Here is a 12498-nt window from a genome sequence, read left to right as displayed (position 1 = left end):
TTCCCCATTTAATATTTTCAGACCAAGGTTGTTGGTGGATAACTGAAACCACAGAAAGGGAAACTGCAGAAAATGGGTGACTGCAGTAACCTATTATTCATAATCAGGTTAACCTTAATGTGTATTCCCTTTTATCTTACCATGCTCAACCTAACTTCACCCTAAAAATTTATCATAAGTATTTGAGTAGCTGCTACATGGCAGCCACCCTGCTGGGTGCTGTGGTACATAGGACATGGAATGTAACTTGGTCGTGTCCTCTGCGAGCTTAAAGTCTGGACTTGATGTGGTTGTCTCTCCACCGCTTTGTGTATTTCAGCTGGTCTTTTCTCTGTCTCCTTCAGCCCCGTGCCTCTTTTGAAGTATGATCATTATTAGCATGTCAGGAATAGGTGCACCGTGGTTTCAAGTGGTAATTGTGTTTTTTGTTTTATCCCAACATCTCTTTGTTAAGGCACAAGACTTTATTGGAGTTCCATCTAAATTGATGAGATATCTTCAGGAGACAGGTTATAACTTCTAGATAATTTTCCTGTCTGGTAATTTATAGGTTGGAATAAAAGTGTATCAAAGTCCAGTACTTGAACTGCCTAGATCCTCTGAGCGATGAGTTGACCCAGATTACAGTTTTCCAGATTCTTCCACCTTTTAACACTTAACAGAATTAACGGCTGTTGTCTCTAAAGGAAAATTTTCTTTAAAAGTATTTTCTTGTTTTGAGTTGTCAACACTTGTTTTATATAATAATATTGGTTAATTATTTTAATATATATTTCACATTGCCTATTTTTGTTATTTTGAAAAGATACAAAATTATTTCTACACTATGCTCACATGGTAGAAATTCATTTGGTATAAAAGTATATATAGTTCGAAGTCATCCTGTCTCCTTAGTCTAATCTCCTTTTAACCAGTTTTGTTCCAGCATTTTATATATCATTCCAGAAATTGGTTATACAGATCATTATTTTTATATATTCTTTTATCTTTTCACACAATGGTAACACTATACATGGTTATGCACTTCACTTTTTTCACTTAACTCTGTATTTTGGCGATTATTCCTTATCAGAACATAAAGAGCCTTGTTCATTTTTTACAGCTGCATAGTATTCCATGTTACAAGGCCTCTACTAATCACTTTTTTATTGGTTTCAAATGGTGTTGTAAACAGGGCTTGATGAATAGCTTCATAACATGCCTTGTGTTGTGCATGTGCAGCTTGGTTGGCATGAGCGTATATGTCATTCCTAGAAGAAGAATTCCTGGGTCAGAGCACACTCATACTTGCATGCCTAAAAATGTGTTTGCTTTTATTTAATCTCAAGGTGATACATGTTTGTGGTTAAAAACTTAAAACATTTCAGCCCCGGCTGGTATCGCTCAGTGGATTGAGCACGGGCCTGTGAAGCAAAGGGTCACTGGTTCGATTCCCAGTCAGGGCACATACCTGGGTTGCAGGCCAGGTCCCCAGTAGGGGACATGAGAGGCAACCACACATTGATGTTTCTCTCCCTCTCTTTCTCCTTCCCATCCCCTCTCTCTAAAGTTAAATAAATAAAAGAAAATAAATTTTAAAAACTCAAAACATTTCAAACATTACCAAAAAGAATAAAGTGAGAAATAAATTCTCTAAGCTCCTAGTCCCACTTCCAGATGTAACACTTTCTTATCTTTCTTGTAGATATCAATTTGCCTATTTTTTCTTTTTTTATACATAAATGGTTATATGGTATCCCATTATATGTGTATATCATAATTTATCCATTAAGTTCCTTATTGGTGAACATTTGTCTCTAGATATTTTGGGCACTACCAACAAAGCTGCAATGAAAAACCCTCTAGGTGTCTTTGCATATTATGGATGCATTTTGACCAGATTGATTCCTAGAATCCAAGAACACATGCATTTTAAATTGTGACTAGTTTTGCTTGCTGTTCTCCAAAAAGATATGATTTGATTCTTCTACCAGTATGTCCTCGATGATTTTGGCTATTATCCAACTTATTAATCTTTGCTAATTTAGTAAGGACCTAAAAGAAATTTTATTCATATTGAATTTCTTGTATTTTGATAAATTAGCCATTTCTGTTATTTTCTGTATATTACTATTTATGACCTTCATTCATTTTTCTAATGAGTTGTTCACTTGTTATGATTCTTTAAGTGTACTCATCTATTAGGAAATTAGTCTGTCATTATGTATGTTACGAATTTTTTTTTCAGTTTTTCCCATGTGTGTGGTCTATAAATATACATAATTTGACCCTAAAGAGATGAGGGGAGGGTGGAGAGTGGTAGGAGTGAATTAGTGGGGGATTTGGCTCAGACTACTAAACCTTTTTTGAATAAATAAATAAATCTATATTATACATATATACAGTATATCTGAAACTAATGTAAACTTATTTATATGTCATTATACTTCAATTTTTAAAAGTGTTCCATATTAAACTATTTTTTAATTCAAAGAAAAACATGACAAAAATGATATACTGCTTTTATCTTCTTAAAGGAAAGGAGATCTAAATAAATAAAAGGTTGTACAGTATTTAGTTTTTGTAAGGTATAATAACCATTCTGCAAATACATTTGTTTTTCATATATTTCCCTTCAGAGGTTTTATCAGCTATGATTAGTGTGCTGTTGGTGTATATGCTTATGGGATTCCTCCTGTATGAAGCTGTCCAAAGAACTATCCACATGAAATATGAAATAAATGGAGATATCATGCTTATTACTGCAGCTGTTGGAGTTGCCGTTAACATAATGTAAGCTCTGTTGTTGTTTTTTTTAACAAATTTAATAGGCTTTACTTTTTAGAGCAGTTTTAGGTTCCCAGCAAAATTAAGAGGAAGGTATAGAGACTTCCCTAACACCTCCTGCCCCCACACGCACACAGCCCCCCCAATATCAACATCCGCACCAGAGTGCTGTGTCTGTTACAGCTGATGAACCTGCACCGACACAGCATAGCCACCCAAAGTCCATGGTTTATATTAGTGGGTTTGGACAAATGCATAATGACATGTATCCACCATTGTCATAGCATGCACTCTACATTGTTCTCACATCAGTATTCTCAAATAGTGTGAACTTAGAGACTGTTATACATGCATTTAGTAATAGTGATATTTTCATATATTTATAAATTATATAGTACATCAGTTTTTCTTACAAATGTTAATAAAACACTGTTGAAATTATAAATTTCTCATTAGTTTGCTCACATATGCTGAGGTTTGACTAATAATCAGGAATTTAAGTAGGACAAAGTTTTTTTAAATTTAATTTTAAAAATATTTTTATGTTGAGATTTTTTAAACTACCAACTTTTTTCCTAAAAACTATGGCCCCTGTAAAGGGCCAGATAGTAAATATTTAGGACTTCAGAGCCATACAGTTTCTTTGGCAACTACTCTCCTGTTACAGAACAAAAGCAGCCCACATTCATTATGTAAACAAATGAGCATGCCTGCATTCCAATAAAACTTTATTTACTCTCCTGGCTGGGTAACTTGGCTGGTTGGAACGTTGTCCCACACACCAAAAGTCTGCAGGTTCCATCCTTAGTCAGGGCACATACCTAGAGTGCAGTTTCAATCCCTTGTCCAGGCACATGAGAGGCTGCCCACTGATCTCTCTCTCCACCTCTCTCCCTCCCTCTTGCCCTCCTTTGCTCTCTCTAAAATCAATAAGCATATGCTTGAGTAAGGATTTTTTTGTTTATTTATAAAAACAGGCTGTAAAAAAGTTTGTTTACAAAAACAAAAATTGTACATAGTCCACAGACCGTGGTTTGCTAGTCCCTGTCTAGTGGCTTCCATTCATACTTAGAATAAAATCAGAAGTCCTTGCTGTCCATTTTAATAAGATCCTGTGTACCACTCCAACTCGCCTGCTGGCTTATCACTCACTTTGTTCTAGCCAAAATGCCTGCCCTGCTTTTTTTTTTTTAAAGCACACAGAACACATTTGCATCTCAGGGCCTTTGCCCTGGCCTGCTTCTTCCCTGAACACTCTCCCACCACCCCTTGCTTCTGGACTTCGCTCAAGTCTCTGCTCAGATGGAATCTCAGAGAGCGCTGCCCTGACTGCTCTCCCCATCTCTCTCTACCCTCTTGCCGTGCTTTACTTTTTTTCTTCAAAGTATTCTCATGGCCTAGCAGTGCATTGGGAATTTATTTTTTTTCCAATTTTTTTATTTAATTATTTTTCAAGTACAGTTTTCTGTCTATTACTCCCATCCCATCCCACCCCCGTGCTCCCCCACCCTCCCTCCCATGCATTGGGAATTTATTGGTTAATTCCTCTGCCTTCCCTACTGGAACATAAGCTTTATGGAGATAGGGATCTGTCTCTCATCCACTCTTTTGACCCCAGCACCTAACGTAGTCCCTGATACATAAAAAGTGTGCTCAAGTATTTAGTAAATGAATGAGTTCCATGTTGCCTCATTCATGTCTGGTTAGTCACAAATATTTTTTTATCAATAGTGTTAGGAAGAATAATAATGTTTTCTTTTATTTTTAACAGAATGGGGTTTCTGTTGAACCAGTCTGGTCACCATCATGCCCATTCCCACTCCCTGCCTTCAAATTCTCCTACCACAGGTTCTGGGTATGGACACCACCACGGGCAGGATAGCCTGGCAGTGAGAGCGGCGTTTGTTCACGCTTTGGGGGATTTGGTTCAAAGTGTTGGTGTGCTAATAGCTGCATACATCATACGGTTCAAGGTAATATGATTGCTAAGTTTTCTGTTTTAAAAAATATTTCATTTCAACACTAAAACTAAAGGTGATTTTGTTTCATCAGCATAGTGGACACCAGGGGCAGTCCTACTCAGTTTGTGCTTATGCAGGCCTAACCGAGCCACCAGTCCGTTTCGCTCTTTTGTCAGCACTAAACACAATAGTTATCACGGCACGAGGTAACTTGTCTGTAACCGGCTTTGGTAGTGCCTTCTCTGGAGAACTCAAGTTTAACCTTTGTCACTGTCCCACAACTCTAAACTTGATCTCCCTCCTCTTTAAAATGGGGGGGGGGCTTAAGTCTGAGGGGTGATTTCTAAAAGCCCTTCAATCTCTGATATTCTATGGTTCTGGGTGGAAGATTTAGAGAAGGCACAGAGGAAAATAATAGAACAAACCATTCAACTTCTGAAAATAGATCTCATGAGGAAAGATACTGAAATAATCTCGGAAAGAGTTTCTCAATTGCAGTATCCAAGTTTTACGGTATTCTCAGTCCTGCTGAAGAACAGGCCACAGAGTGGGCCTGCCTGTGCTTTACAGTCTGTTCCATATCTGTCAATATTTAACCACACAATGTTGGTCTGTCTCCTCACAGCCAGAATACAAGATCGCTGATCCCATCTGTACATATGTATTTTCCTTACTCGTGGCTTTTACAACGTTTCGCATCATATGGGACACCATAGTTATAATACTAGAAGGTAAGATCTCGCTAATATCCCCATTGTGGATTTATTGCTCCCCTAAGTCAGACTGGCGGCAGGAGGGGACACGAGGGGACACCCGAGGGCGGGAGCCACGCCGTTTCTTTTTGACTGATACTTACTAGGCTACAGGAACATCACCTTACGTATACATGATGTATACGAACCCATGCTCTCTCCTGTATGTTACCCACTTGACCCTTAGAATAGCTAAGAAAAGAAGGAAAGGCATACGCTATTGTCCCCATTTACCAACAAGAAAACCAAGGTTCAGAGAGGTAGCGTGACTTGACTAAGGCCATGCTGCTGTCAAACTGAGGTGCTAGGGCAAGAATGAAACTCCTTTGATTCTAATGCAAGTATATTTAGTAATTTATTTCTTAATTTCTTAACTTCAATTTAACTTGCTACTTTGTTATACTTTCTGTATCCCTGCCTTACTAATATTATGGATAAGCATGTAAATATAGGTTCTCAACAGCTAGTTAATTATCATCGGGTGCTCCTTATTCTTTCTTTCTTTTTTTTTTGGTCTATCCTAGCTTATTTGTTAAATGAAGTATTCTGGATTGATTAGCATTCCTTTTAGCAAGAATGAGCCGTTCTAAAATATTTATTAGCCTTTTGTGTATATCCTGCTATACGTGTGCATGGTTTATCTTAAAAGTATTAACGTATTTTAAAGTGAAATGAATTTGGCAAAGCTAGTTCATTTTTTTAATTCTACCCTTAATGCATAACTTTTTCTACAAAATAAACTTTACTTACAATTGATATGTTCTGAATTAATAGGTGTACCAAGGCATTTGAATGTAGATTATATCAAAGAAGCCTTGATGAAAATAGAAGATGTTCATTCAGTGGAGGATTTAAATGTCTGGTCTCTCACTTCAGGAAAACCCATGGCCATCGTACACATACAGCTAAGTATGTGGTGGACAGTAAATACTGGGGTGGGTGGGCTTCTGTCTTTGGAATTAAACATCTGTGCTTATAGTTAAATAGGAAGACTTTTCTCCTGGAAATAGTTGTTGTAAGGGAGGTGTGGGCTCTTCAAAAAAGTGAGTTGCAGGTCAGTATTTATAGTGGGTCAATAATTTTTTCTCCCTTTGAGATGAAACCTTACAAGTAGACTTTTGCCTTCAGATTAAAGGCATTAAGTATATGTCCTAGCCAGGTGGCTCAGTTGGTTGGAGCATCACCCCACCAAAAGGTTGGGGGTTTGATCCCCAGACAGGGCACATACCTAGGTTGCGGGTTCAATACCTGGCCGGGGCATGTGAGGGAGGCAACCGATTGATGTCTCTCCTTCATGTTGATGTTTTCCTCTCACATCTCTCTATTTTTCTCCCCCCACCCCCGACTCTATAAAATCAATAAAACATATCCTTGAGTGAGGATTTAAAAAAATAAAGGCATTAAGTATATTTACCATGTTTTTTCTGTATTCGAAAAGATAGATCCTATGTTTTTATTTCTGTGAATTATTTCACAGATGGCTGCTTTTTACTTTTTTATCAAAATAATACATGCATGAGGTTTCTTTTTTTAAGTACAAAAGATGAAAGTCTTGTAATTAATGCCTAGATTTCTTTCTGTACCTGAGAGTGGACTAGAGAGATTGGGATAATGAGAAGCCTATCTAGCTTTGTAAACTGACACACTTACTTCAGGAGGGTAGAAATCAAACTAATAAAAATATGTTCACAGTATGCTAAGGTTGTTTTCCCCCTGTGTCTTATTCAGTAATGTGTGGTATACAATGAATAGTAACAATATTTTCTTGACATTGCAGTTCCTGGAAGTTCATCTAAATGGGAGGAAGTACAGTCCAAAGCCAAGCATTTATTACTGAGCACCTTTGGTATGTATAAATGTACTGTTCAGCTTCAGAGTTACAGGCAAGAAGTGGACAGAACTTGTGCAAACTGTCAGAGTTCCAGTTCCTAATTTGAGATGTTTGGGGGACGATTGCCTTATTCACCCTGCAGTCACAGACATGAGAGCAATGAATGCGCGCCTAAGTGAGAGAATGGGATTCCCGGCAGCTGTGTCCAGACCACACTCCGGTCCCACAGCCAGCCAGCCTGCGAGAGCCGGTCTCTGTCGATGGGGAAATGAGACTTCACCAGGATTTGTAGATGAAGATGTTTCCCAAACATTGTTTACGGGATGAGATGTGACTCCACAGATACCTCAGAGAAGACAATCCAAGACCATACTTCATTAATTACAGCACAGTCTGTGTCATCAAGGAAGCATCAAGAATTCTGTATTCGCATTCAAAAACCCTTTTTAAAGCCCATTTTATATCAACCCATGCTGGAAAACTGAATTTTTTAAAACATAATCTTGACACTCAGCTTCTGGAATTGGACACCCAACTCTCTTTTTACAGAAATTATTTCTCAACAGATTTCAGAAAGCACTAATAACTATCCAGAGTGGAATAGCATGTGTTCCTTAGTGTTTCAGAAGTGTTATATTTCACAAATAAGTCTTAATGTTATTGTTATACCTTTTAAACAAGTTTTTCCAAACATTATAGGGTTTTGAATCTCAAAGTTAACACTTTTGGTTATTTGTAATCTTATCAGAACCAAATTTTTGTCACTGTCATTAAATTGCTTAGGAAACATTTTCAGTATTATTCTGAATGACAGGAGTTAGTCTTAAACTGAAATTACTATATGATAATTTAAACAAATTATAGGCGCAAGGATGGGGTATGAAGTTTCAGATTTAAGTCTTCTTGAAATTACTTTTATTGTTCATGGAATTTATCTTAAGAACAGCATGAGACTGCAACATGTAAATGATGCCCTGCCCTCTTAAGAACTACCTTGGGTTCTATACAGGATGTTTGCTTGTACCTTTCTTCCTGCCTCCGTGCCAGTTAATCCGCGTGCGCCCCTCAGAGTGGAGCTCTGGGGGGCTAGGGTTCCTACCCACCTCTCACATGTGCATTAACTGTGCTCCCCCAGGGAGAATTTCCGTTTGATGGGTCAGGGTTCTCCATGGGCTGTGGAAACCATAAGATAGAATTTTGAGGTTTTCCAATAATATCATAGCAGAAGTGCTGAAAGGGATTGGGTGAAGATATTACTCTGAGAAGACAAAACCTTTAAGGGTTTTTAACTCTGTGTGTGTGTGTTTTAAAGCCCTGGAGTAGGATGGATGTTAAATCTGTGTGGTAGGGAGGTTAAGCATAAAAGTCTCTAAACAGAAGGCAACCTAATTAATAACAGTTGTATTGAACAGTTGTGAATATTCATGTTTCATTTTTCAACTGTTGGTTTTGCTGATATCTTTGTGCACCTTAATAATCCATTTTCAGCAGAGAATCAGAGTAAACTAACAATGCCCCAGACAGGTTGTGAAATGAAATCTTAGATAGACAAGCAGGTGACTTAAGACATAGTGGAGATTATGAAACAGATTTCATCTTCCAACCAAGTATCTCACTATTAGTAACCCTGAGACAAAACCTGAATTTACCTAGAAGATTTTTAAGAGTTGATGGTATCCAACAAAAGAGCTGATGAGGGTTAGTGGTATCTAGTAAAGCCCAATGTTGGTTGAATTGAATTGAAAATTTTATGGAATTCTTATTGTGAATCCATTTAAAATAATGATTTCAGTTTTTCAAAAATTTCAGGGGCATATAAACTGTTTAAATAAAAAATACTCTTAAATATAGAAGGCAAGTAAGAATAAATGAGAGGCATGTCAGTGCACATCTGGGCGTTTATTGCCTTTGTGTCCCTAGCAGGAGAAAGGAAAGGCATACGCAGTGTGTGGCAGTGGGTGCTTCCGTGTCTGCTGGGCTTGTTTTTCGGCACCAGTCCTTTATCTAAAGTAGGTATGTCTCACTTTTCACATTGACCTGTTCCTGGAAAAGTTATTGGGTAAAAGTCTAAAATCCATTTGAGGATTAAAAAGGATCCCTTTGTAAAATGCATAAACACTGAAAACTTTTGTGAATCTTAATTATTGGTTCTATTTAAATGAAGTACACAAAGTTTTCTGTGCTTTTTTTCTTGTAGCAAGAACTACAGGTTTTGTACTTTACTGGGTCTGTGAGATTTGATAATTGACAGATTTAACTTTTTGTAACTTGACAAAAGCTGCAGAGAAAGGTGTGAACCGAGCAGATGCAAGCAGAGACTGCCCAGCTTCTGACACAGACCCTTCGGTCTGTCCTCCAGCCACCCAGGGCCGCCCCCGGCTCCCCTCCTCAGCCAGCTCTCAGAGGAAGGTCCTTTCGTGCACCACGGTTCATTTTGCAACTGGGAGAACAGATCATAACATAAAAACTGGGCAGCTCTTCAGTGCAATGTGTTTTAATTAATATTTGCAAATGATCGAAGTTAGTTGTATACCTAAACCAGTGTTTCTCATCTCTGGCCAGATGTAGCCTTCTGTTTTATTTTAGGAAAAGGCCTATTGTTTGTTGATGACTGTGCTGCCTTAGAAGTACAATGTGGGGAATGCAGCTGAAGGAGGCATATTTCAGAGAACTTTGAAATGCAGAACCAGAAGTGACTGCAATTCCCACATACACTTTCCATTAGCTGCGCCCGTGTAACATGAGCCCAGAGTTTCACAGCTCCCAACAGTATTATTTGCCAGCTCACTGGATTTTGGATTTTTCTGTTGCTTTTTCACTGTTGGATGCTTTATTGCCATTTTCTAAAACAAAGTCTCCTGATCTTAGGAGTCTCCGTATTCTGGTTCAGTCTCTCAAACCAGCTGTCCCCACAGACAGTGTTTATCTTGGGTAGAATTTTCCCAGAATAGACATAGACATAAGCTTCCCTTTCATTTTAAAAAATGGTCAGCAAAAACCATCTTTCAGAGACAATGCACCACTAATAAAAGGATGCATTGTCTTATAAAAGTGTTTCTAGGTGAGGAAAACCTTCCTTTTACCAGTTGGCTGTTCCTGATCCAGGTTCCCTGCACACTGGCTAAGGGTGACCCAGACTGACCACAAGGACCGCGCAGCTGCACGCACGGATCACTGCTAGTGCGACTCTGGGCCATGCTTCCCCAGTGACCACTCCCGCTGCTCTGGGAGACGTCATCATTCGCTTCTGAAGCAAGCACAATTAGCTAAATTTATTTTTGTATGCATTTAGATTAATGAGTTCATCATAAAGAATAAAGTATTACAGAATTTGAGCCCCTTTAAAATAAGCTTTTAGGCAATTTTTTGTTGACTATACCTGACATAGTAAATATAGAGTTACAGAATATGTTCATAGGTATAAGATTAGTTCACTTGGTTCAGTTTGTCTTTCAACCACACTGAACTCATGAGCCATTTGGGTATTAGTCATAAATGGATAGTGACACCTGTGTTGAGAGGTGGCAGGTCTGGTCTCCACGTCACTGGGTAAGCTTAATGTCTTCCTAACCAAAATGCCATTTGCAAACTTGAACTGCAGATCTGTTAGGTGAGTCCCCCCAGGCAGGGGCTCGGGTTTGTTTCACAGATCAGCAACCAGGTATGGTGGTGGTGGGGGCAGCAGAGGCACCAAACTTGGAGAGAAGAAACTGGGAACTCCACAGTGCTGTGTCTGTGCATTCAGGCCGGCCTGTCACTGAATTCTGGCTGACAGAGGGTTTAACCCATTCTTCTAATCATACTGTGAGGACCCACCAATGGTTTCTGGTTTTCTGCAAGACTGGGAAACATTTATGGAGGCTTTCTCTGACAGCATCAATTTAAATACTGCAATTGAACACCTGCTGAAATGACTGCAACAGAACATTGGACTGTCCCAGTGCATCCACTTTGCACTGGAAGGTGCTGTGTGTCTGGAAGGCTGTGCTGCCCTGTGTGAACACGTGTTATTAAGTAAGCCATATCACGGTTTTAAGGAATTGTATATGCTTTTACATCTACCCCTTCAGAAACCAGTATTTTGCATATGATCGATTTTAGAAAGTTTTTGAAGGCAGTGTTTGTCCATGTAATTTAAAATCAAAGTATAGTATATGTATATGTACTGTATTTGCAACTTTTAAATTGTAATTTCCTGTACATTTATTAAATAAAGTATTGTTTTGCCATGTGGTTTATTAAAATAGAAATGTACAGTCCCTTAAATTTCCAAGTTTTTTAATTGATTCAGTAATAGTAGTAGGCCTTAAAACATAATCTCCCTAAAAAGAAAAGCACTAGAAAATAGATAACCTATCCAGTTTTGTAATTCAGATTACAACGCCCCCTTAGGTATTTAAGAAATGAGCCTGAAAAAAATCAGATGGGATAGAAGATATTAAAAGAACCTTCATTTTTTAATTCCTATCAGTCACTTTTAATGTCCTTCCAGCCCCAGCAACACTAGCAGAAAGGAAAGAAAGAAGCCCCTGAGAAAGTAAGACGGGGGAGGACCATGGCGAAGCCAGGGAGCCCTGAGCCGATGCCTCACGAGTGTGGCTAGGTGTGGGCGAACTGTGCCTCACAGGCCAAGTCGGGCCTGCAGCCTGTCTTGTGTGGCCCAAAGATCTGAGAATGGTTTTTACATTTTAAAATGGTTTTTTGAAAATAATAATATTTTATGATGTGAAAATGCTATGGACTTTAAATGGCAAAGCCTGTAAGTAAAGTGTTACTTAAACAGAGCCACACTCATTCATTCGATCACTTGTTGTCCAGCCACTGTCGCGCTGCAGTGGCAGAATGGCTACAGCAAGTGTAGCCTGTGCCACCGGCCCCTGCGTAGGGGAAGGCTGGCCGCGCGGGGTGTCGCCAGTGAGGTCTGCCGCCGCGTACTTAGGTGCAGCGAGCCCTTCGAGAGCCCACTTAGAGGTTGCTGGTACCTCTGAGGCTGCCCGAGTCAGCAAAGGTTCTTTTCTTCCCTTGGCCTTTTTTCTTTTCTTTATCCCCCTTGGAGTTTGGGGAGGAAATACAGGAGAAGAGTAGCAAGATTTCAGATATTACCTGTGTACCATATGCTGCCCCTGACGTTCACTAGCAGAGCAGCGTTTACCCACCCAGAACACCGTGGGCACCAGAATCATTTAAC

At 39.0% G+C, this 12498-nt stretch overlaps 1 protein-coding gene across 3 annotated transcripts in view; it reads left to right on the top strand.

Moving 5' to 3' along the window:
- The window catches only part of SLC30A4 (solute carrier family 30 member 4), a 30258-nt gene extending 18721 nt beyond the window's left edge, over nt 1-11537 (top strand). For 2 of the 3 annotated variants that reach the window (XM_037054544.1, XM_037054543.1), the window contains 5 exons: nt 2619-2772; nt 4538-4739; nt 5353-5458; nt 6254-6388; nt 7257-11537. In XM_037054544.1, coding sequence (XP_036910439.1) covers nt 2619-2772; nt 4538-4739; nt 5353-5458; nt 6254-6388; nt 7257-7411 — 752 coding nt within the window. In that variant the 3' untranslated portion in view covers nt 7412-11537. Of the gene's footprint in view, nt 1-2618; nt 2773-4537; nt 4740-5352; nt 5459-6253; nt 6389-7256 lie in introns of those variants that run through there. The other variant, XM_037054545.1, reaches the window with a different exon arrangement.
- The last annotated feature ends 961 nt before the right edge of the window (nt 11538-12498 follow it).

Source organism: Sturnira hondurensis, unplaced genomic scaffold (genome assembly GCF_014824575.4).
Source record: "Sturnira hondurensis isolate 20B ecotype Veracruz unplaced genomic scaffold, ASM1482457v3 Scaffold0008196, whole genome shotgun sequence".
NCBI lineage: Eukaryota > Metazoa > Chordata > Mammalia > Chiroptera > Phyllostomidae > Sturnira > Sturnira hondurensis.
This window is presented reverse-complemented; position numbering and strand designations above follow the sequence as displayed.